The sequence below is a fragment of the Cavia porcellus genome, unplaced genomic scaffold, assembly GCF_034190915.1.
Source record: "Cavia porcellus strain 051 isolate PalLab524CR breed Dunkin Hartley unplaced genomic scaffold, mCavPor4.1 scaffold_1, whole genome shotgun sequence".
NCBI classification, from domain to species: domain Eukaryota; kingdom Metazoa; phylum Chordata; class Mammalia; order Rodentia; family Caviidae; genus Cavia; species Cavia porcellus.
In genome coordinates, this window is record NW_026947484.1 from 19,200,461 (window position 1) to 19,225,552 (window position 25,092).

Sequence of the window (25,092 nt, forward strand, 5' to 3'; positions counted from 1 at the left end):
AAGAAGAAAAGATAAAATATGCACAGTTTAGAGGCACAGAGGCACATGGGCTGCCTGCCATGAGGCACCGCCACAGTGTACATCCGTCACCCCTCTGCCTGTCCGTATTGAATACCTGCACGGCTACCACACACCAGGAACATCTGTAAATAAGAAAACAGACTGGGCAGGGCCCAGACTGAGCCATGCATGAGACAGAGGTGGAGGCTGTCATCAATGAAAGGTGCAAAGCTGCAGTTTCAGCCAGCAGCTCAGAGCGGGAATGCTCCAGGCTGTGAGGACAAATGCCAGTGGGACTGGTTTAGGCAGCAAGGTCGGTCGGTCGGGGTGGAGAGATGCAGTCCTTGAGGAATGCAGTACTTGAATTATGAAAACAACTCAGTTTTTTCTTTCTTTTTAGTACTAGGGATTGAATTGGGGGGTGCTCTTCCACTGAGCTACACCCCAAGTCCTTTTTAAGACAGTCTTGCTACGGCCAGGTGGGCCTCCAACTTAAAATCCTCCTGCCTCAGCATCCCCAGTGGCTGGGATCCCAGGAGTACACCACTTATCTGAGCAAACTGACCCTTTCTGAACACTTCTCAAGTTCTAGGCCTCCTGCTACATGATTCACATGTATTGTTCACATCCTTGTCACACTTCTCATCTTGTCACGGTGATTTAATAGGTACTATCGTTCTTATATCTCTATTTTACAGACGATGCCGAGATACAGGAAGGTTAAGTAACTTGCTCAAGGTAAACAGCTAATAAGTGGCAGAATTGGGCTTCAAACTCAGACCCTCTGCTGCCACTGGTGATGGTGTGGCAATGAGCTGGCACTGCCATGGGAAAACATTCCAGGTGGCTGGATGTATGTGTCAGGAGGCAGGGTGGCAGGTGAGGGGACCAGGAGGCACCCACGTGGCTGGCACATAGGGAACAGGAGAAGCCGGAAGGTCACGCCAATTGCTAGTGGGCTGCCAGGGCCTGCAGGATTGGCTTCTTCTCTACAGGGATAGAAAGATCATCCCCATGGGGCTAGCTCGGCAATCTAGAGATGCAGACTTTTGGGTGGGTTTTCGGTTGAGTGGGCCGCAGCTGGAGATGCTACATGCCCTGCCATGTTCAAAATGGTCCCACACAGTGAAGAACTGCTCTGGTTCTTGCATAATTTTCAAATTTCCCACCAGCTATTCATGTTAGTCGGAAGCTTGCTTATAATTATCTCAGTCCAGAACTCCATTCTTTTTTCAAGTTTAAATACAAACTACACCTGAGTATGTTTTTCCAGACAGACTTTTCCCACATGCCGGATTTTCTAGGAATGTGACTGACCCGAAAATTGCAGAAGCCCATAATTTAATTTGTTGAGAAATTTATCAAGTTTTGCACCACTGCAGAAAAATCTGCATCAGCGATGGTAACACAGCTCATGGATGTGATGTCACCAGTATAATATATCTGCCTTAGCTGCTTTTATAGTCATCAGTGCAGTTATTTTAAGAATATTTCATTTTGTATTCCTGTGTAGTTGCATTTTATTTTGTATTCCTGTGTCACTATATCCACAGGTTTAGCTATTGAACTGTTAGTACAGTATCTGTTTTCTCTTGTGTTACACTTTGGCACTAAGTTACTGTTACACTTTGGACTAAAATCTGTATCAGTGCACAGGGTACAGGCTCAGAGAATTTCATTTTAGGATAGCAGAGACTACTAAAATTATTTCTTTAAAGGGTAGGACCGAGTCTGACGGGTGGAAAAGCACAGTGGGGCGGTCACCACCAGGTGGTACACTAACATGGTCTACACCTGGTCCTCCACAGAAGTAGAGGAGCAGTGTGACGACATCACAGTCAGAGCCAGAGTCTGAAGCACAAACTTAGTCCTGAGTGCATCCACTGCCAAGCCTCTTCCCATCTCACAGCCTGCAGCAGACAGCCAGGAACACACACACTGCTGTCCCTGACTCGTGGTGTGGTTTCAGGAAGGAAACTAGGTTGGACAGCAATGGATTTACCATAGCACTGGACTGCTCCCCGTGCCCTGAGCATTCTTATTCTCCCGGGGCTTCTCACGCCTTCGGGTGTGTCTGTAGGGGTGGGGGCTGCAGCTGGACTGCAGGCTAACAGAGCCTTCTCTGAGATTCTGACTCAGCATTCTCAACACCCAGGTCACGCTGATGCATGGGCACCCGGAGTGCTGGAAAGGCCGGCCTTCCCCCAAGGTTGGCCTTTGGCTTCTTCCTGTCCAATCTCTCTGCTCTTGTTCTTATGCCTCTGTCTGTCCCTTCTATGGAAACAGCCTCCCGAATCTGTACTGCCAGCTTTGGCTCTCCTCTGTCGTTCTAGACCTCAGCCCCTCCTGAGCTTTCCACTGATACATCTGTTTTACAAATCAGCACGTTTAAACTGCCGACGTTAGACATCTCCTCCTTTTAATGAGAAGAAGCACCTAAGCAAGCCATCATTACGCAGCGTGGAAAGTGCTATGATAGTGAGACTTGCAAGAGGTAATCACAGGCCAAATATAATGAATGAGGGGGCTCCCTCAGCTCAGCGGAGGCAAAGTCAAGAGGCTGGAAGGTGAAGAGACGCACCCTTCGGAAGGATGAGAAAGATGTTCCAGGCAACAGAAACAGCAAGGGCAACAGCAGGAAGGGATGAACAAGAAAACCTGCGAAGCAGAGAAGAGCCTGTGGGCCAGAACTCTGGAGATGTGACTCGGCGGGGAAAGAGTGAGCTGCAGAGACTGTGTCTGCCTCACCCCCTAACTGCGGGGAGAAGACACCCCAACGGCACCAACAGTGGGCCAGCAAGGAGGCAGCGGACTAGAGTCCTAGGGGTCTGCGGAGAAAGACAAGGAAGGAGAGCTCGCGTCTCTCAGCCTCACTCACACGCTCATTCACTAAACCCAAACTAACCCGAGAGGACTCACCCCTGGTTTCGTTTTTAACCCACATATTGATGGAGTCGCAGGCGGAGACGGGGTCCTCGAAGTTCACGTTCCGCACTTCGCACTGGAACACGTCTTTGTTCCTGGTCGCAAAGGGCACTTCCATTTTGAAGCCATTCTTCACAAACACGGCATTTGCCACTGTCACGATGTCCTTATTCTTCTTGGAGACGATGGCCTTGTTGATCTTCTTCAGCACTTTACCAACTCCTAAAGGAGAAATTGGACATCAGCCAGGTTTGCGTACAGATTCAGAAAAGTTTTCTAAAAAAATCATTTGTCTTATAGCAAACAAGAGCAGTGTAAGCAAGAGACACGTGTAGCAGGAGGCTGAGATTTCTGCTTTCCTTGGACAGTGGCCTCTTTCTATAGGAGAGGTAGGTATGGCTAAAATAAACGATAAAAGCGCCTACAAATCACTTGTGCTTCTGGATCAAAACGGGCATATTCAGGGTTATCCCAACACCTTCCCAGAGTACACCACATGCCCTTGGTAGCCAGGTCAGCAGGGATGCTGGGATGTGCCTCAGTTCTGCAGCCATACGGAATAAATCAAAGGGAACTTCTATGTCATTCTTTTTCTTGTCTAATAATCTTAAGCCTATTTCCTTTCTTGCCAAGGATTTAACAATGTGATTAGTTTTCTTTTTCTGTTTGAGAAAAAAATGAATAAAAGAAGCATTAGAAAGACTATTAAAAATTGTCATGTGCCACCAACCAGAACAATGTGATTTTTACTTGATATCCAGCTCAAAAGAGTAAAGAAATTAATTTTATGGCAATGTAAGCTTTATTTTATACAAGCCATTCATACATGCTCCATTTAGTTTTGCTGCACGAGAAAGAGAAGAGTAAGTCATAAGAATGAAATGTGTTTCTACAGAGAGCTGAATTACAGATCTTTCCTAATCGCTAGGGTTTTTTCAAAATGACACTGTCCTCAAACATTCTGCCCGAGTCACCTTGGCGGTTGTCTGAAGAGCCTACTTGTCACTCTGAACATGTGTCTTCCTCAGATCCCTTCCATAAGGGCAGGCAAAGGTCTTCTCATGTGCCACAAAGGTTTCCATGCAAAGGGGCCTTTGGGAGACCTGCATGACCGTGGTCTCACCATCCTGTGGGGCAGTCCAATGGCTAAAACACTCTAAGGTCCAAGGCCAGTACTGGGCCCTCTTAGCAGGGCCTCCCCCAGAGGCCCCAGTGTGTCCCATAGAGAAAAGGTCAGGGCAGATCTTCCTCCACCTTTCCCAACTGAGTGGCTTCCCTCCGCAGCAGGAGCTGGGTGGGCTCAGAGGCTGATCCCCTGTGGCAGCCTGTGAGACCAGCATGTCATAGATCTGAATGTTACTTATGCACACTCAAGTCACACTCTGCATGTGACTACTAATATTCTGGAGGAAGAAAGGGTGCGTGGTGGCCAAAGGCCAATATCACCGCATCTTCAGAAATAATGACTTAACATAAACGCGGCTCAGCACGGAAACAATAAACAAAAACCTAATTGCTATTTCAGAACTGTTCTGGTGAACAAAGCCTGGACTGCACTAGGGAAGCCACAGATTTTAGCAGCGATTCGCTATGAAGTTTCAACTCACCAGGCGTTTCTGAACTTCCAAGCAATGGGTAGAACATGATATTTCAAGAATGTGGCTCTTCCTCGCTTTCACTGCACACTTGCACAGAAGTTTCACACTGTGCCAACAGCACAGCGCAGTTAGGGGCGCTGCTGGCCACACAGTCAAAGTGGGTAAGAGCAGCAGGAAGCACTGCACAACACAGTCCCCGTCTCTGGCGCATCCTACTCTGCCAGCCAAAATCATCCGCTCATGCAGATTCTTACAAGAGGGGCAGGAAAACAGGCAGATCTCCTTTTCCATGAAAGGACTGAACTCTAGGTGTGAAAGGTGACTTGTCTGAGGTCACCATGCACACGGGTGGCAGAGAAGGGTTCAGAAGCCAGGGCTGCAGCCTGTGTGTTACACCCGGAAGTGTGCTGGCAGGACGTGACTCTGGTAAGAATGCCAGGGCTCGAGGGAAACGAGACACATGCTCCTGAAGTTAAACTGGTGATTAAAGATGAGCTTTTAATTCAGTAAAACTAAACCTTTCTCACTAGGCCCTAACTTAATAAAATGTTTTTCGCTGCTTATTTTAGATTTTTAACAAGTTTCAAAACAACACACAGTGCTGGCCCACGTGTTTTTTCCCCATGGGTGTGGTCAATGCCTCGGGTCACTGGCATTGGGCCTGGCATAATCCACAGGACTCATTCTGATTTCTCTCGTGCTTTAGTACATGCCTGTGTGAGATGGTATCACTCATGCAGATTCATGTGACACCTTGCACTGTCCCCTCCTCACATTTCACAAGAACACAGGCATAGTAGCTGTGTAGACCACAGGGGTGGGTGAGACTGAGTTTTCCTTTTAGAGATGAGGACTGCAACACTGAGGGACCCTACAGCTGACACAAAGCCCAAAGCTACAGAAGAGAGGCCAGAGTCCACTTCCTCTGACTTCTTCCCTTCAGAGGAGACAGACCCTAAGCCCAACTGACCAGCACTGCTCCGCCTGGGTGCCCTCTTCTGAGACTATGATCACCGAGCAATGAGCCTCCCCAGGCGGGACTCAGGCAGGGGCCTCCAGCACAGACAGCGCACGCACCATTCACACCATATCGCATCACCGTCGTGAGCTGCTTCTTTGTCCGGCCGTCAGCTCCCAGCTGCAGCATCCCCAGGACAGACGCAATCCCGTGAGGGGACACAATGATGTTGTCATGAGGCCGAGATTTGACGATCTGATTGAAAACCTGGATCCCGGTGTCGGAGCCTAGTTCTTCGAGAGACAGTGGGTTGAACTGGGAGCACAAGGAAGGCAAAGTCACTGTGGTCAGGAGGAAGAAGGGAAAGTGCCAATTCATGGTTCCTTCTGGCAAGGATGGCCTGAAAGAGCACATAAAACATATCTGCATTATACTTCAATAAACACAACAGGAGGACTGCTCTGTCTTCAGCTAGGTAGGGTGTGCTGTTTCAGTGTAATGAAATGCCATTCCAAGGCATGCAGGACAGCACAGTGTAAATTAAATCAGTCCCCACAGGCACAGGCAAAGGGGAGAGGCAGCAAACCTCACTCTGTTGAGTCTTCATTATGTACCAGGAACTATATTAAAAGCAAGATTTAATCCTATCTACCTTCTGTTCACTTAAACTAATATTTCAAAGGGCTTCATCTGAAGCCCCTGTTTTAAGGGTTAGGCACCCAACAATGATCAGATGAGCAACACCCTGCCCTCATGGAGTTTCTACTCTAAATGAGAGACAGAAAATAAACCAGCAATCAATCAATCAATTTCAGGGTAGGATGAAGGCCTTAATAATAAAGTGAGAGGAGGGCCAGGTGTAGTCAATACTGGGGTGGGTGGCCAGCAGGATCTGAATGAGGAAGCCAGGACACTTGGATGCAGGAGGGGTATGGCAGGCACAGGGACAGGAGGACAAAGATCCCAAAGAGGAACAAATGTGTCATGCCAGGCGCCAGCGTGGCTACAAAATGTGGGTTTATTTAATCCTCAGGGCCACAATAAACCCTGGAGGGTGTGAAACAAAAGTGAAGCCTCTGGGTTGCCAGGACCATCTTACAACCACATGGATTTGGTTTTTTTACCATAAGCCTGTAACTTTTTAAATTAAAGAACTTTTAATTAAAATAAATTTTAGCGACAACTTCAAGGCTATCGTGGTGCAGAACAATTGGCAAATCCATAAACTGTGAGGCGGGCATAGCTTCCACTGTTTTCAATTACAGTGATTTGTTTCCAACAGGCTTCATTTCTTGATTACCACTTGCGGGGCTTCCTTCAGCTATGACAGCCAAAGAGGTAAAAACTCAAATGTTTCTTATGAAAAAACTACTTTCATTACATGCGAACGTAACAGTGGCAGCTGGTTAAAACAAAAGCGGGATTTGTGGTGTTGCTAATTTGGTTCCGCCCCCAGAGACAGGCACAAGGCTCCTGTGGGCCAAGTTGTGCCCCTTGTCACTGGCTTTTGATGTGTAGGAGGCTGAGTGCATCTGCAGAGTGAAGTGGAGAGAGGGATATTAAGAGGTAGGTGGCCTGGGTGAGGGAAAACGGTGTCCATGAGGGGAAAACAGGGCACCAGACAGCACGGAGTGAACTCGGTCCGTGTCTCCCCACTTGCTGTCTGCATCCCAGAGTTTCCCATGCTAGGTCACGGTGCCTGTTCAGTGAACGCATGGGGATTCGACCCAGAGGCGCCTGAGCATGCAGTTCAGTTTGTCTTATTTGTCCTTGCCTCAAAGCAGTGTTTACTGAGTGTGGCCCAGAAAATGCTGTGTTTCGTCCTCAGCCTCCCTGCTAGCTTTGAGCGTGCTCTGAGGAAAGTGCCAGCAGTGGCCCCAGCCAGCACTGGTGGCACAAACAGAATTCCCTGCCGGCTTCTGGGCGCGCAGTGAGCCGCTGAGACCGTCATTCAAGCGGGTGGTGCAATTTTCTTCTATATTGTGCAACAAGCACCTTTTTAAAAATTTAGAACATTCGGTGTTTCTCCGGAGCGTAACTGTAAAATAATTATGTAAACTCAGCCTGTCTAAATTCAAAACATGCAAGTGACCTACATACGCTCTCACTTGAGCTCTGACTACGGCCAGTGTGGCCTATTTTGACTTTGGCACCCCTCTAATACCACGACAATCCCTGGAGTGTCCTGGAGCCCAGTGGATGCTGGAGAACTTCCAAAGACTACCAGGAGAGCTTTACCAACTCATCTAAAAATTAGGAGTGTGTACCCTCTTCCTCCTTCTTTCTTTCCTAAAGGCAGTAAACATCCTCTTTAAAATTTAATACGCCACAACATGATCATAAATATAAAACAATCTGTACAATCTTTATTGCAAATGGTCAGATTCAGTGACTGGTGCCAACAGCATCAATCTTAATTATTGACGCTTGCAGTATAGTTGATTTTGGCATCTACCTTCAGCATACCATAACCTAGCCTGCCCAAAGAAATCCTGATGGAATATTTAAATAAATACTCATGAGGAATAAAAGACAACCAATTTGTTTTGGCTGCAGTGGTTTAAAGTTGATTAAAATATCATATATCTGTATCTCTATAACTTGATAATTACATATCAAGTGTGCTTATGTAGTTACCTATCTAAATATCTAAACCTAAATATCTACATGTTTATATCATTGTAAAATAATCAAGTGACAAAGTCCAGTGACAATGAGAAATATAACAGCTCCAATGTCTTGAAGTCAGCAAGAACTGTGTTCCAAAAAAACAACTATCTTATTTAGCAGAATTTTGTTTGCTTGTGAATCTTTCTTAAAAGAAGAGTTTCATTATGATGTAGGAGAACTGGTCATGGGTATTTTTCTTGATTTCTTGGACTGGAAAAGTTTCTGAGGGATGTCTATGTACAGTCCTATAATAGTGTGTTGGGACAGTCTCAGGACTGTGCAGAATTTGGAAACAGAACTATTTTTGATTGATGTCCTGGGCATAAATTCTTCTTGGCCTCAATTTCCTGAGCCAAATGCTGATTTGTCTAAACTCATCTGGCTGGCATACAGGTCTAAGAATAAGATTCTACTTCTCTCCAAAGTTCAGCAGCCAGGAAAGTAGGTGCTGACCCATAAATTACTTGAGGCTGTACAAGTCCCAGTAATGAAACGTACTTGTGTCCAAATTGTGTCAGTCTTTTACATGAAATAACTTTGGAAGTTCTTGGCCCTCGAAATGCTTCAGCTCTAATACAAGCTGATTTCCATAATGGGAAGAACACAGAGACCTCCTTTCATTTTCACTTCGAAGAAAATTTAATTTTCGAGTTTCATGTAAAAGACAGAATAAACGTGTTGTTCCAATGTATTGTTTAGTACTGATAAGGAAGACCATCAATCTTTTCCAGTGTTTGCATCTCTTGAATGCTGGTTTTACAACATTAGAAGCAGCCTGTAGTCTAGGTCATCAATGAGGGAGATCAATGATGACCAAGCTACTGCCACAGACATATCCTTCCAATGTTGGGTTTCTCTTTCTCCCTGCACTTCTAGGTACTCTTATTCCAAGTGTTTTCTTTCTTTGGCACTGGGAATGTTCTGAAGTAACTGGCTATTGCTCTCAGTGTTAAACATGAGTTAGTGCTGTAAATAACGGGTGGGTTCCAAATGTATCTCTGCATGGATAAATGCACCACTGCCAACAGTGGGGGTGACAGGAGCACATGACAGGCCCCGCTGCTTCTACTGTCCCTTCCACAGGGACAATGCTGGAAGCCTCTGCAGAGTCTCAATGCCACACTTTCAACAGCTGGCTGCCTTTCTCCACCTGATTGTTCCAAACACCACTGTGGCCTAAAAGCCCTCCCCAGCTGGGCCCAGAGGGCAGTGGTTTGGTATTTTCTGTTGACAAGCTTTGATCTTTCCTCTGCTTCTCTTCCATCTTCCACCTCGCAGACTACCAGTGCTCCCAGGTCCCGCAGGCGCGGGGAAGCTTTCCTGATCATCACAGATAGGTTATTCTCCTTTCTCTGAACTCCTACAGATGCCTACCTGCACCTCTGACCTGAGCTGTTTTCAGTATTTGTCTTCTTCCCTCCCCGCTAGATGGGAAGCTCACACAGGGCAGGGCCATGGGGCTTCACAGCTGTGCCCACAGGTCTCATTCAGAGCTGTCCTGCTGCTAGTTTGGTTTGGAACACAGAGTTCTAAAAAGAATTTAAGCAACTAAAAGTCATGAGATGTTGCAAACAAGCCTCGATCTAGAGTGACTCTAAGGAAAAATGAAAAAGGAGGACATTCTGTTACCCCTGGATCCTAGCTCCCACGGCATACTTCCTGAAGCACAGCAGCATCCTTAGGGGCTGGACATGTCCTTTGCAACTGCCCCTGCCCCTTCTGCTCCTGCTACCACCACTAGGCTGGCTGCCACCACTTGCCTCCCATGGCTTGCAAGCCCTGGTGACCAGATTTGAATCAGGGCTAAAAAACTGAACAAAGGAGACAGGACAGCCTCATAAACTGTGAAGGCTATTCTCTAACAAATCTAGCATGTGGTATGCCAACAGCCGAGAGAGAAAAGCGACTGCAACATTCACCTGGTTCCCACTCTCACCCAGGTTGTAACCTGTTTTGTGGGGCACCAGGTGCATCCAATAAAAAGGGAAACACTTCCTACTCTTCGAAAAATATTTGATGAGGTCTAGTCTAGAAAATATATGTATATATTTTAGAACTTTGTATCATGAAAGATTCAAACACATGAAAAAATATTTTAAAAAACCCTCCAGTACTCAACACCTAGATAGAACAATGATCAACTTAGTTTATTTTATATTATTATTATTGCCTTTTTGAGACAGGGTCTCACTATGCAGTTCAGGCTGGCCCTGAGCTCGATTTGTAGCCCAGGCTAGTCTTAAACTCACAAAGATTCCCCTGCCTCCACCTCCTGAGTGCTGGGATTACAGGCATGAGTCACCATGCCAGCTTGGTTTATTTTATTTCTTCTCAAAGATGATTTTGAAGCAAAGTGTAGACATGTTATGATTAGCATTCAAAAATATTCAACATTTATTCTAAATCTAAGGATTTAAAATACAGAGCCACAACATGAGCTTTAACAAGAATAATAAAGTGGATTGAGCTCCTTAAAATGTGTTGAAAATTATGAGTTCAAAATGACACAAAAATTTCAAATGAATAGGTCCTCACTATGCTAAATATCCACTGTTCAAATTGCCCTGATTTTGTCTTCTAATGTTTTTATTTGTCAGGATTGAAATGAGCTCCACACATGGCAATTGATTGATTTGCTTGGTTTATTTGTTTTTTTTTAATCTTCCCATAATTGCTTTATTTTTAAGTTTTTCCTTGGAAAGCTTTTACTGAACAAAAAGTAGCATCTCTCCACCTGGCTTTTGATAATTACACTCCTGTGATACTGCCTAAGCAGTTCCTGTCTCCTGCGCTTCCTGTAAACTGGACTTCAGCTCTAGAACAAGGGTCTGCAAAACATGGCCTGAGGGCCAGACCTGACCGCATTCCTTGTTCTATTATAGCTGACTTCATGCTCGTGTGGAGGACACGGCAGACAGCAGCTTAGCCTCCCCGTCACAGAAGACCTATGGCCTGCAAAGTCAAAAACATTTAGCGTCTGGCCCTTTACAGGAAAAGTTTGCTGACCCCTACTACTCTAAAGGTTAATGAGATTCAAGCCAACTCCTCTGCTGGCAAGAATATTTTTTGTGTATGTGTTGTACAAGGTGCTGGAATCACAAGACAGTGGCTGACAGTCTCTCTTGCTGGGATGTTAGCAACTATTCAGGATTACTACTTGAATGTGTTTTTATTAGGGGTTGCTAAATGGTAGGTTGGAATTCAAACATTTCTTCTTCACTCATCAGTTGGAATATTTCTGTAAAAAGTAATTTTCCATAACTGTTTGTTTATTCTGAGGTTCTATTTGCATAGGAAAGAATGAATGCTTGATTCATTCTCTAAGTCTCAATTAAAAATGAGTTGATTGTCTAATCTCTTAGCTGACCAGAGATTTTTAATGATATTTTGAACTCGTATTTTTCAACACATTTTATTGAAGCTCAAAACAAGTGTGTTTGGGCTGATTCTTGAATCTTTTTATATGATCTTAGAGTCTTGTTGGCACCCTTGTTTCCTGGTTTGACAAAATGGTCATTTTGTAAATTTCCCGTCTCAGGTAGAACCAGTCTGGTTCTTCAGGAAGTCTTGGTTCCTTTGACTGGGAAAGACTATTTAGAGACTACAATCTGAACACACTCATCCACTAAACTCTAAATAAACCACAGAAGTACTGGGATATGGAAGCACCAAAATCTATGTAATGTTTTGGACTACATCCAAATACAGAAATTTGAAATTTTAAAGATAGTCTGCTTACACATGACCTGGCTTGCTGCCTGGGTCAGAGAGGCCAGAGACAAAATGAGGATTCAGCCAGCAGTCCAGGTGGGCCTAGGAAAATCAAAGTGTACCACCCTCCTGTGAAATCAGTGAGTCTCTTGAACCCAGGCCACCCTAAAAGTGGGTTGACCACAATGCAGGCACTTGGAATCAACAACTGACATGCAGTATAACAAGAAGAATCCCCCAGCTTCTCTCAGCCCCTCTCCTCAATGAAAGCTGACATCTTCCCAGGCACTGGGAAGGTGCTGATATCCTTTTGTTCTGTTTCCAGGATTCTGGTTCTTTGAACCTAAGGCTCCTTATGAATCTGCCTCTGACTAGTCATTTTTGCTAGATGGTGCTACAGTGTGTAGGACAAAACTGTGTATCAAGATTGTATTCGAAGGTTAACTCTCAGTAGTTTTTGTTCGTTCATTTGTTTGTTTTGTTTTGGACAGGGCTTCCCAAGAAATAAATGCACAGACCACCAAGAGATGCAGAGAGTAAAAAGGGGCAGAAAGACAATTAAAAAAATTTTTATACATGTGCCAACTCCCTATGATGAATGTAATCATTAAATACTGCTAGCATATACTAATAGAAATAAAAATTAAAGAATGAAATATATTTATATTTAATTTAGGTTACCAAACTAAGACTTTTAGGTGGTTTTAAATAGGACTGTACTGCCCAGCAGTCAATTCAAACATTTCTCATCAGATTCTGCCAACTGACAAAGGTCTAACTCTTAGGGATGTTTGGCATGAGGTATTCTAGAAACCATTCAAGAGCTGACCTGTGACTCCTTAAGGCCAAATTTGCAAAAGGCAGCACCTTTTAATGCACAAGTAATTGGAGGTAAGCCTCAAACATGGCCCTGGGAGGCCAAGACTTTCATCTGTAAACCCTGTAAACATTACTGAAATATCTCCTCCAAGAGCTGCCTTATTTCCCAAATACTACTCACTACATTTGCTTAAGATAACCAAGTCAGCCGAACAAGGGAACTAAAGTGTTCTTTGATAGCCCTGGGAAATGTATCGAGCACTGCCAAAGTGAGTCAGCATCTTTACAACTCACCCAAGAACAAACAGGAAATGCCAGAGGGACAGCGGGTAGTTGGTTTTAAAATGTGTTCTTTCAGGTTACTGGAGGAAGACAGAAGAGTTCTCTGAAGTTCTTCTTAGAACCTTATCTGACTTCAAAGAGTATGCATATACTCAAATATGATATTTTGGCCCAAACCAAAAAGGATCTAAAAATGCATGGGAATGAAATCTTAACCAATAAAATATATGGTAATAATGTCTGTAATGTTCTTTTATTAGTAAAATACACTACTAATAGATCCAAGGGCCTTTTATTCACATACTGTTCATTCTGGAATCTCTTTAGGGGGCAGCTAGAACAAAGGAAAGCTGTCTACTATTTAAAATATAAGATTATGAGATACCTATTTATTTTATTTTCTTTTCTTGGTCTTTTTTCCTTTTTACCGGTACCCTGGATCGAACTCACGACTGCTTGCTTGCAAGGCAGGCGCTTACACCGCTGAGCTAAACCCCCAGCCCCCCACCTATCTTATTTTCATCTAAGTTTCACAAAAAAACTTATTCAAGGTTCAAACTCTAGTTCTACCATGTACTACTCCAGGAGATCTAAGGCAAGTCACTCTTTGCCAAACTTTGCTTTCTCCTCTAACAATGTGGAAGCCATTTCCCGAGGATTGTAATAGTAATTAAGCACAAACAGAAAGGTAGTAACTACCATTATATCTGGATCAGCAGGTGCTCAATAAATGCTGGTTCCCTTCCCCTGCCTTCCCCAATGCTCAAGGCTTCAAATAGTTTCATTTTATTTCAAAAGCTCTTTAGAAAGCTTCAGGGATCAGGCTAAGAATATCAGCCAAACACCATATTCCTATCTCCCTAAAGTCTGTATCTTTACAGTTCCCTGAGACTATTTAAGTTATGGAAACAGAAAAACACAATGCTGGTACAGTATACTGCAATGTCACTATAAGGAGCGGTTTATAATGCTAGGGGAAGACGTACGTATGTCTCAAAAAAGCCATTAATGATTCTAGGATATGTTGGGCAGTGTCCTGACTTGGGACACTGTTTTATTTATGGTACAAAGTCCTACAGACTTTATTACTGATAAATCTTTATTAAGATTTAATGCTTCATATGGGTGATTTCCTTATTAACTATCTTTTGAAACAAAACATTACAGTAATATTCACTAGTGGTTCTCAGTCTTTAAAAACAAGGAAATATCCTTTTTGCATATAAAAACTATTACAGATATTGTGACTATTTTTAGTATTTCTGGAAATATGTGACAATCACAAATTCATAAACATTTTAATAAAATGCAAATTTTTGCTGGGCATGGTAGTGCATTCCTATAGTCCCAGCACGCTAAAAGGCTGAGGCAGAAGGATCATGAGTTTGAGGTAAGACTCGCCAAATTTTTGATTAAGTAAGACCCTGTCTCAAATTTAAAAGTATTTTAAAAGGTTAGGGGCATAGGTTATTGCAAAGACCTTGGGTTCACTCTCTAGTACCAGGGGAAAAAGATTCAGGGATCAGGTTAAGAATATTAGTCAACCTATATGAAAGATGGACACACTTTAAAGTCCTACTGTGAGCTTGTAAGTAAATCTATTCATGCCATACTCAAAGCTGCAAATGTACATGACTTCTCTGATTCCTGTGATAACAATGATGTTTATTCATGGATCAACACTTATGCTCCTAGATTCACGGATGCAAAGCCAACACTTCTCTAGATTGTTGCTGGAAAAAAAGTGAGTAGCAAATGTTGGAAGTGTAAATCTATGAAATTCTGAAAGGCAACCTTTGATGTGCAGAATTAATGTTACAAATTTGATCGATCAACTGTAAGGTAAATAGAAAATAGAAAATTCTGGGTACCAAAATGTTCAGTTATCTCTAGTAGCAAAGCCACTGAAAAATATTCTTTGCAGTAAGTAAGTGCATTAGCATGTTTAACTGGAACCTCAGCTTACTATGAGGCGGGTGATCTTTTATTAGCTCTGTGTACTTAACCTCTAACTTGTGTGTTCTTCATTGCTGCTAATGGCTTGCACCTGTTACCTTCAGAAAATCACTGGTGCAAGTGGGGAACCGTTTTCCTCAGTGCACACTTACACAGCTGAGAGTTGGCAAACACCATACCCAGCCAGGAGACCAACAGCAGATAGCCAAGGACTCCTGCTCTCAGTGCGACTGGCCATCTGGAGCTCTCCACGAGCTCTCAGCAGTACCGTGCCTGACACCATCTCTTACTTAGCTTCTTCCTTTTCCAACTTGCACTTTTCTCACTTCCTTATTGCTTCTGACCGGAAGCACTTCCATAATGAATCACTTGCACTCTGGCTCAGGGCCTGCTTCTAGGTGACCACTGGCTGTGCATGTGACATTCAGCAACGCGGGACAGTTAATGCAGCCACGAACACAGGGTCACTCCTCTCTGAAGAGCCATCGTTGAAGAAAACTTAAAGATATGGTATATATGCTGGATCTACTTTATTCAAGAAAATGATGGCAAAATCAACTATGTACACATGATATATATGCACAGAAAACAGACTTAAAAGATGGATATCAAGATATTATCTATACAATTATTTCTGAAGGCAACAGTTTATTATTCTGTATAATGTTCTATATTTTAAAAATTTCCACAATGGAAATTAACACACTTAACCAAGGATCCTACTTTTGTTGATCAAAACATAAGCAGACGGAACTTGGGACTCTGGGTCAGGTGAAAAGGTACACGGAAGGGCAGCAGAGAAAGCCACAGAACAAAGAACAGAAACTGAGGATCGCTGGAAAGTGTCCTAGCAAGATGATATTTACTGGAAGAGTTGACAAATAGTATAGCGAATCCTTTTGAAATACACTAAGATGAATGTTACACCCCATACCAAACTACAGACCTCTGTGTGTGTGTGTGTGCGCGCGTGCGTGCGTGCTTCCTTAGTACATGTCTGTAGTCCATGCCATTTACAATCATCCTAAGGAATGGCTACATGTATATAATGTAGCTTCTTTTAATCCCCTTCCCTCTCGCCCTCCTCTAACCCTCTTTCCCCATTTCTTTCTGGCTGATATTATTAATATGAGCTTTTGTTTATGGTGTATGTTTATGTCCCTTGAGGTTATCAGGTCCTGCACATGGCATATCTTTGTTTTCCTGCCTCCTCCTGCCTTGACCTTGTGTTTTTAGTAAATGGTGGCTCTATTTCAATGAACTTAAGTTTGCTATGTATGTCTCCAAATGTACATATTTGCTATTTAACAGCAGAGAATATGGTTTATTAATTTTTTATATTCATTGTATTTACACTATACTTAACATACAGTAAGGACTCTATATTTATAAATTGTAACTCAAGAAAATTATTCATCTTGTTTTAGATAGCAGCGACAATTGTTATTGCTTTTTGCTTTCCTCCAATTCTGATTTACTTAGGACTCATTAAAGATATTCTTCAGTACTCAAGAAAAACAGCCATCACTTAATGAATGCCTACTGCCAAGGTCTGAGTACTTGTGTGCTCTCCCAAAATTCATGACGTCCTACCCTTCAGGTGATATTAAAAGTTGGATCTTCGGGAGATGATCAGATGAGGGTGAAGCCTCACGAACTTATAGATGAGATGCTGGGAAATTAGACAGTCCCTTCCACCATGTGAAGAAATGTTCAGAAGGTACCCTTTCTGAGCCAGAAAGCAGGTTCTCATCAGACACTGACTCTGCCAGTGCCTTGATCGTGGATCCACAGGCTCTAGGACTGTGAAGAACAAATATGTTGCTTATAAGCTACTCAGTCTATTTTACCCTAGCAGCCTACATGGAATAAGACATCTAGTGTAAGCCAGATACTGTACCTGAAGCTTTATATTCAATGTCTAGTTAAACTCTCCACTCAAGAAGTCAGCACTGGTATTTTTGTGGAAGATGGAAACTGAGGTGCAGAAAAATTCAGTAACCTGGCCGGATTGTGCAGCTCAGACATGACGAAGGAATCTGTGGCTCTGCCACTGTGTCACACTGCTTGTGATGGAGCTCAAAGGCCAGCAAAGGAAAAGGTGGAGAAACACAGTCTTCGTCAACCTTTCCGTTCTGGGCTCCAGTCACCAAACACTTGGAGTAAACAAGTGACCACAGCGTTAGAAGGCATTGAATGGATCGTGTTTGTTGCTCTAATGCTGTGGTTTTCATCACGGGGTGGAAGTGACACTGCCCCACCCAGGGGGCATTGGGCAACGTCTGGAGACATTTTGGGTGATTAGACTTGGGTGGAAGGTGACATCTGGAGGCTCTGTGGAGGTCAGGGATGCTGTCACATGTAGAGTATAAACATCTTGCAGTATACAAGACAGATCCCACTGGTCACATGTCAGTATGTCACAGAGAAGAGCATGCATTCCCTCACACCCAGGTCACACAATCTAGTCATGCTTCCTCTCATTTAGAGCTAAGTTCTCAGTCTAAAGGCCTAGACTGTTGCTACCAATATACATGGTGGTTCTGCCTGGAATGTTCAACCAGTGGCTTCTGTATGTGGGAGAGGAAGGAATCCAACCAATTCCTTCCGTGACTCTGAGAGGCCTTGTGTGACCAGCAGTTAAAGCTGTGGCCTGCCAGATCACCTTACCAGGCTGGCCATTATGAGCTGAGAGGCAAGGAGGCAGGAGTCCTGCTCAGTGTGCTCTCCTTACAGGAAGCACTGGGACAGGTGTCAACACCAGGCTGAATCACTAGATATTTGTCACCCACTGCCTCCCTCCCTGGCCTCCTGATGCTGACCAGGGAGCCGAGGTTGCCAGGACCCTCATTCCTTCCCTCCAGCCTGTCTCCTGCTGGTTGCCTCAGTTTCCCCATCAGTTGCCTGTGTTTGCTAGAGTAGCTCTGTCTTCTTCAGTTTCAGAGAACAGAACTGCCATGCACAGAGAGCAAACCTTGAATGTTCACACATACCCTAAATTATCCTTCTGACCACTGTACTCATGCCCTGGGAAGTTTTCCAGCTGCCTGCTTAGCTTAGTGTAACTGAGCCTAACATCTACTTGCTGACTCAGTCAGCAAGTGAACTCCAAGTTAGGTCCTCCGGATTGCCCTGAGCCAAATCAGCCTAAAGAGGCCATCTGCGGGGTTATTTCAACGTCTAGCACCCTCTTTTTCTCAGAAGGAGAGGCAAGACAGTGGGAGACATCTCATCCCTGTGAGAGAACAGAGATGCCTTTTCTGCTTTGGCCTCCTTAACAGAGGATGTGGGCTGTAATCAGGCAGGAACTGGAAGGCTGGTGCATTCCTATTTCAGCCAGCTGGAGTGAAAAGCTAGGAAACCCGCATCCCAGTGTGTGGAGAGGGACTCAGTCTTAGAGGCTCACATTCAAAGTCAAACCCAACTGGTTGCTTAGCAGTTGGGTTGGCATTTCCAAGGCTGCCATGTAAAGAAGATATCTAAGTACAGAATACAGAAGTTATTTGTCCATTCGTTTGTCCCACAGAGGCCAGTGCAGTGTCCCAGCACTGTAAGGGGTATGAAGGAGGCAACGTGGGTGATGCGGCTTGGTGGTTACTCTCTTGGCTTTTTCTCCCCTGCTAATTAATGTGTAATAATTCCATATGTTAATGAGTTACACACAGTGTGCTATTTCAACACATGCATGTAATATGCACTGATCAACCTGAGGTGTTTAACATTTCCCCTCTCCAGAGTCTCATTCTAGAGCCTTGGTTCACCCTCTGGCTGAGTTCATCTCTCCCGTGCCATGTCTGATATTTTCTGGATTTTGCAACCAGGTAATCGTGGGGAGAAAAATGCTACGACAGCTACCAAGCAGAGCCCAAGGACGCTGCTAACCATCCTACTAGGCACTGCGCAGCCCCACAGCCAAGAACTGTATGCTTCAAAATATCAGTAATGCTGAGGATGAAAAAGCCTCATCTGGAGGGGAAACTGACATTAATCAAATCATCACATTAGTGAACTGATATTTGCACTCACTTTTACACATCACCACACTCTGAGAGCAAGCAGAAAAGGGAGGTGGGGCACACCCTGGTGGGGGCAGGGGGCAGCCAGCAGTTAGGGGAGGGCCCTGGGCAGGGAAGTGGTTAGGTAAGAGGGCTGGCAGGGGTACTCTGGGGATATTTTTCTTTTTATACCACATCATTGTTACGATTCATACCTAGATGTACCCTTCACGAACCAGGCTCAAGAGATCATAGGTGGCTTTTGGGTGGCAATGGGACTGAGGGCTGATTCATAACTCACAGCGAAGAGGTGGGATCTGTGTAAAGGTGGGTCACACTGTGCGTGTGAGCTGGGTGTATCTCCTTCCTGGCTCTTCCCTGGACACTCCACTTAGTGGCTGCAGGAAGGGAGCTGCTTTCCTCCGGGGCAGGCCCTTCCCCCATGCTGTTTTTGCCCTGGAGCTAGTTAACTATGACTTGAAATTTCAACAAACTGTGTGCCAAAATAAACCTGTTCTCTTTTAAATTGTGAGTATTGGGTATTTGTCTCATCCAGGAGAAGGGTGACTAAGACACCTACAGATCCTACAACCTTTGGAGGGAACAGCTGATCCTGTAGCTATAATCCCAACCACTCTCAGTGCAATATGTCCGAAGCTCAAACTGTAGAAAGTGGCAAGAACTGATCACACATTCCTGGCTCCACTGCCTTCTTTCCCAACCATCAATCACTGTGTTCCAAAATGCAGAAATCAAAATCCTACTTTTTAAAATTTAACATAAAAGCACGAGTGTCATAAAAAGAAAAACTGATTAAAAACTATGAAGTTGGATCCCACCAAAATTTAAAACTTGCACTGCAAAAAACCCCATAAAAATGATGAAAAGACTAGGAGAAAATATTTGTAAATCACATATCTGATAAAGAACCAGTAATGTTGCCAGGGATTTAGCTCAGTGGCATAAGCGCCTGCCTGGCAAGCATGAGGTCTTGAGTTCCATCCCTGGTACCTAAAAAAATAAACCAAAAGAACTAGTACTCTTACAGGCAGTTGAATTAGTTAGAAATATTATAGGCAGTCAGATGGGTGGGTCCTCAAAGCAGCCAGTGTAGAAGACCAGGTATTTTGTAACCTTGGAGGAGACAGACATCTCCTGCTATGGGCCAGACCTCAGACAAAATGGAAAACAAATACAGCCACGCCCCCACTGTAAGCATCAGGGACTGATATTCTAAGTAGGTATGCATCACCCTACCATTCCAACCGCTATAGGAAGAGCCACTGCTCTTTAAGCCTGTCCACTCTCTTGCTATATATATGGCTTGCTACATGACTCCCTTCCTCATTTGATCCCAAATTTAATCTATTTCACCTGAATAATTACACTCTATTCTTGATTGACCATAGTTCTATCCCACCTCATGCCCACTTGCCTTGAGAGTTCCCATTGTTTCTCATTTTGGACCCACCTCACCTTGTGGTTTTACTCTACAAAAGTCCCTAGAAAAGATAAGAGTCTTTGGCAACCCATTTGGGACCCCTTCTGTCTCTCTCAGACAGAAGCTTGCTTTCTCTCACTAAATATATTCTGCTCTTAACCTCTGTTGTTCCTCAAATTTATTCTTTGATTTTAGAGAGCACAAACTCATACAGTAGGCTGGGAGTTTCATTCCCCTATAACAGTATCTAGAAAATATAAGTAACTCTCGAGATCCAATTATTTAAAAACAACATGTAATCCAATTAGGAAATAAGCAAAAGACATGAGAAACATCCACTAAAGAGGACATACGAACCCGTGAAAGGTGCTAATATCAGTGGCCATTAAAGAAATGCAAGTTAAAACTGTAGTGAGACATTACCACTTGCCAATTAGGTGTGGCTAAAATAAAACCAGCAAAAATACCAACGGTTGGGGAGAACGCAGAGAAACTGAATTAACACAGAAATTGCTGGTGGGATCGCAAATTGGCTACTCTGGAAAAGTTTGGTAGTTTCTTACAAAATTAAACATGTACTTTAAACATGATCAGCAGCCCTGAACATTTACTGCAGAAAATGAAAACTCGTGTTCACACAAAAATCTACATGCCCATGTTCACCAATGCCCTATCTGTGACAGCCCCAAACCAGAAACAACCCCAGTGCGCTTCCAAACACGAATAAACAAACTGGGATACATTCACACCACAGACTCAAAGGAATGATCTATTGATAGGAGCAACAATTTGGAGTTGGGTGGATCTCAAGAGAATTATGCTGGGTAAAAAAGCCAATCCCAAAAGGTTATGTACCATGTGGTTTATTTCAAGAATGTTATGTAAATGTTGCATAATGATTTCAAAAGCAAAAGACAAAAACTAAAATTTTAGTTGGCAAACAAGTATCACTGTACCTTAAGACGAATATTTTTATCATTTGCTTTCTTTCTCAATGCCATATGCCCACTGAAACTACAGATTTTAAAAACGTATCAAATACTATGTTTTCCTGTAATTATACATTTTCATGGATGATTAGTTTGTGTTAGCATCAACTAAGTCTTTCAGCAATAAACGAGAACATCTAGAACACTGTATTTGGCTGCTACATGATCCTGAGAGAAACCACACGTGTTCACTACCGACTGGTTAATTAACTGCATGACAAAGGTTTCACTTTACTGGGCCTCAGTTCTTCCATCTGTAAAACAGTATAGTAATTGTCCCTACCTCAAAAGTTTTATGAGGATTAACAGAGATGATGAGTTCTTAGGTCAGTTTTCAAGGCCTCCATCAGAGCTGGCCTCCATCATTACCGTCCTTTCCGATAGTTGTCATGAAGGGCTGAGGTCCCCTCTTCGGCCTCCTCAGGTGCACACTAGAGCCCATTTTAACACTTATTTCAACTGCAAGACCCTAAACAATTATGATCCTCAAAAATAAAAAGGAATTTAAAGCTGGCTTTTTAATTTACTCCTGGTCTTTTTTCATCCCCACTCCCTTTTGCTGCAAGAAGGATTTGAGGGTCTTGCTTGTGACATTACCAGAGTTCCGCATCTCTTAGGGAAGGTGACCTGGGGCTGTCCTGTCTTCCCTGGGGCAGGGGTACAGCCCTACTGAGAGCCCTGGTGGTGAGGGGATGGTAACTAAAGGTCTCCAGTGGCCTTAGGAAATGGGCCCTGGGCTCTAGCTACTTTTCTTGTGCTTTTTCCAAGGCTGCCAAGCTCGTAAATAAGTGTTTTCCTACCAGCCTGAAATTGAAATAGGGTGAGATTAGACTGAAGTAATTTTTTGAAAAGTTTTAAGTGTGGTACAGACAGACAAGCCTTGTCTCAGTGGTCAAGAGATTCAAAGGTGGAAGTCTAGCTTTTAAGCCAACTTTCAGTAGTGCTTTGTTTGTTTAGATGGATGAAATAATCTGGAACACAAAATGCTTGATGATTGCCTGAACAGACCATTTAGAAAAAATGCTGAGCTACACTGGAAAACCTATTAGGGTGGTCACAGGAAAAAGAGGTGATCCAGGGGAAAGATCTTACATTTTTGCAAGCAGACCCTAAAACAGTGTTTCTGTTTTCAAAAACAGAGTAGAAGCATATATATTACCTTAGTAGTTTTCATAAGAACTCTGGGATGGGAGGAAAAAGCAAAAGTATTCTTTACCTGGAACGTTACTGTTCTCCAAGGTCCCACATTTCAGTAAGTGACATCACCAACCGTCCACCCAAGAATCTATTATAAAAGTCTGTGATGTATCCTTTTACTTAGTCCATTCAAACCATCAGCAAATGCCTTCATCCTGCCTCTTGGGTATACTTGGACAGTCTTATCCTTTTCCATCCTCTGTCTCCAGTCCAGCCCATCAACCTCTCTGGAAGAGCATGCCAGTCTTCTAACCCAACTCACAGGCCACACTAGGTTAGTGACATGTTGGCACAGAAAGCTGGTCACGATCCTGTGCACCTAGATCACAGTCAGACTCTCCAAGGGCTTGTCTATTCTCCTGCGAGGAAGCCTTCCCCTGCTAGGGCCAAGGCAGCACTGAGGTCCGGACTTGGCTTCTTTTTACAGATACACTGAGCCTGCCAGGCTTTTTCAGTGCAAGCATCCAGGCTTAAAATTGCCTGAATGGAATGTATCATTTTCCTTCTTTTTGCATCTGTGAGCCTGGTGGGGACATTGTCCTGTTCACCGAGGTACCTCAGCAACTAGCATGGTGGCATGGATGATTAGCTTATCACATAGAGCACTACAATATATTACAGATGCTATCCTGCACGCTTATAGTCTACAGCAAGTTTTCTTTTCTTTCTTTAAACAACCTCGGCATTGTTGGCCTGTTGGCCTGTTGGCTTGGATGACTTTACTTTAGGAGACTGTGTATTATGGACTGTTAGCCATATCTCTGCATTTATTCCTGAGTAAAGGTTGTAGCATCACCCACCAAGCTGTGACAACCACTGATAAATGTCCCTGGAAGACAGAGGAAGGACTGCCCCTGGTTGGGAACCACTGTCACGAGAAAGGTTAGAAATTGATGAATTAAAGTTAAGATTTTCATCTGCTCACAAAACGCCTAATTAACCTATACTTTGACTGACGAGAGTAATAATGAGTTTTAACACAGCATTAACCCATTTATAGGAACATATTTATGTTCAATAGGAACATTCATTTCAACTCTGTAGTAACGTTTATAAACAATCACGAAGAGATGGGTTGGTTCATCCTGAGAGACTCAACTTTTCTTTCTGCATCAGTATTTCAGGCGATAATAAGTGAAACGATATAAGGCGGGGGAGGGGTGTATGGAGCAGAGAGGAGTTGGATGAAGGCCTGGCTTCTGTACATGGGAGCTTTCTGGTGTGTTTGGCACATAAATAGAGCACTTTGGCTCCTAGCAGAAACTTTTCTACACTGGGGCAAAGCCCAGGAATAGAATGTGAGGGACCGAGTCTCGACAGACCTAACTCCCTGTCCAACTCTCTCTGACTAATATGCTCTGTTAAGCACACAGCCCCTCTTCAGGAATGCAAAAATGACTTCCTAGTTTCACCTGCCACATGGCAACAATATTTTCAATTATTGGCTAAACTATAACTACCCCACAAGTCATTTAAATAAATCTCACACGTATGAAATAGTCAATTGTGTTCTCAGAGCAATTCTCAGCTGTAAAAATAGAGCCATACTGAACACATTTTTTCCTGCGGTTAATTGAAAATACTGCACATATAATGCATGATTTAAAGCACCCAGAAGGAATTTCAATATGCATTCCCTATTTTAAATGTACAATCAAATGCTGTCTTAAAGTACTGCACACATTTACTGCTTCAATATTGCTTGCCTGTAGCTCCAGCCACTCCTAAATTTTAATACTGTGAATTGATGATTGGAGGTTTTTAATGCTCTAGGTGACTTTTTAGAACAATGGCTTTAATAGTACCATTTTCCTGAGAAAACAAATATTCCTAGACTTGATTGGTTTAGCCTTGTGTGGCCCAGGGAAAAATCTCTGAAATAGCAGTGAGATGCCTGCCAGGAGAAAGGCACCATAGATAAACTCATTCTTCACCACAGAGACAGAACGTGGTCTTGTAAGTGCCTGGAACTGCTTGGAGTTAAAAAGACCACCTCTGCCTCCTGAATGGCAGGGTCAAGATGATGGATCAAAGGGTGGTTGATAGCAGAGTTCATGTGAATGAAGGCATGCGGAAGTAACATGTTCAAGAAAAAAGTGGTCAGAACACAGTGATCCGGGAATAAAGGGCATTATAAAACTTATGATCACCTTCCATTTCTAGGGTTGCACAAAGGCTTCTCCTAGTGAACAGTTATTGAGGGCTTATGCCAGGAGGAAAGCAACAATGATAGCTATTTCAAAGATGAAAGGAAGGCAGAGACTACCCTTAAGAGCTTACAGATTGACAGTAGATAGAAGCCTTTAAAGACCACGAAATAGGTCAGAAGGTGAAGTAAGAGTAACAGTTTTAGACTGTTGCCTTTACATGCAGTAAAACAGACTTTGAGTGTTAGTGTCCCAAAACAGCAGATTAGTAAGAGAGGTGAGCACTTAAAGATGAGGTGAGCCATCCTTCCTCTACCAGAGACTGGAAACTAGTAAATAACTGTTTTAGTTACTTTCTCATTGCCTGGACAAAATACTTAACATACATCAGTCAAAGGGAAGGT

At 43.5% G+C, this 25,092-nt stretch overlaps 1 protein-coding gene across 3 annotated transcripts in view; it reads right to left on the bottom strand.

Moving 5' to 3' along the window:
• Serpine2 (serpin family E member 2) overlaps positions 1–25,092 on the bottom strand; it is a 57,776-nt gene that overhangs the window by 18,831 nt on the left and 13,853 nt on the right. For all 3 annotated transcript variants that reach the window (XM_003464017.5, XM_063245994.1, XM_063245989.1), the window contains exons 2-3: positions 5,601–5,881; positions 2,920–3,147 (exon numbers count right to left, since the gene is read on the bottom strand). In XM_003464017.5, coding sequence (XP_003464065.2) covers positions 2,920–3,147; positions 5,601–5,859 — 487 coding nt within the window. In that variant the 5' untranslated portion in view covers positions 5,860–5,881. The remainder of the gene's footprint in view (positions 1–2,919; positions 3,148–5,600; positions 5,882–25,092) is intronic.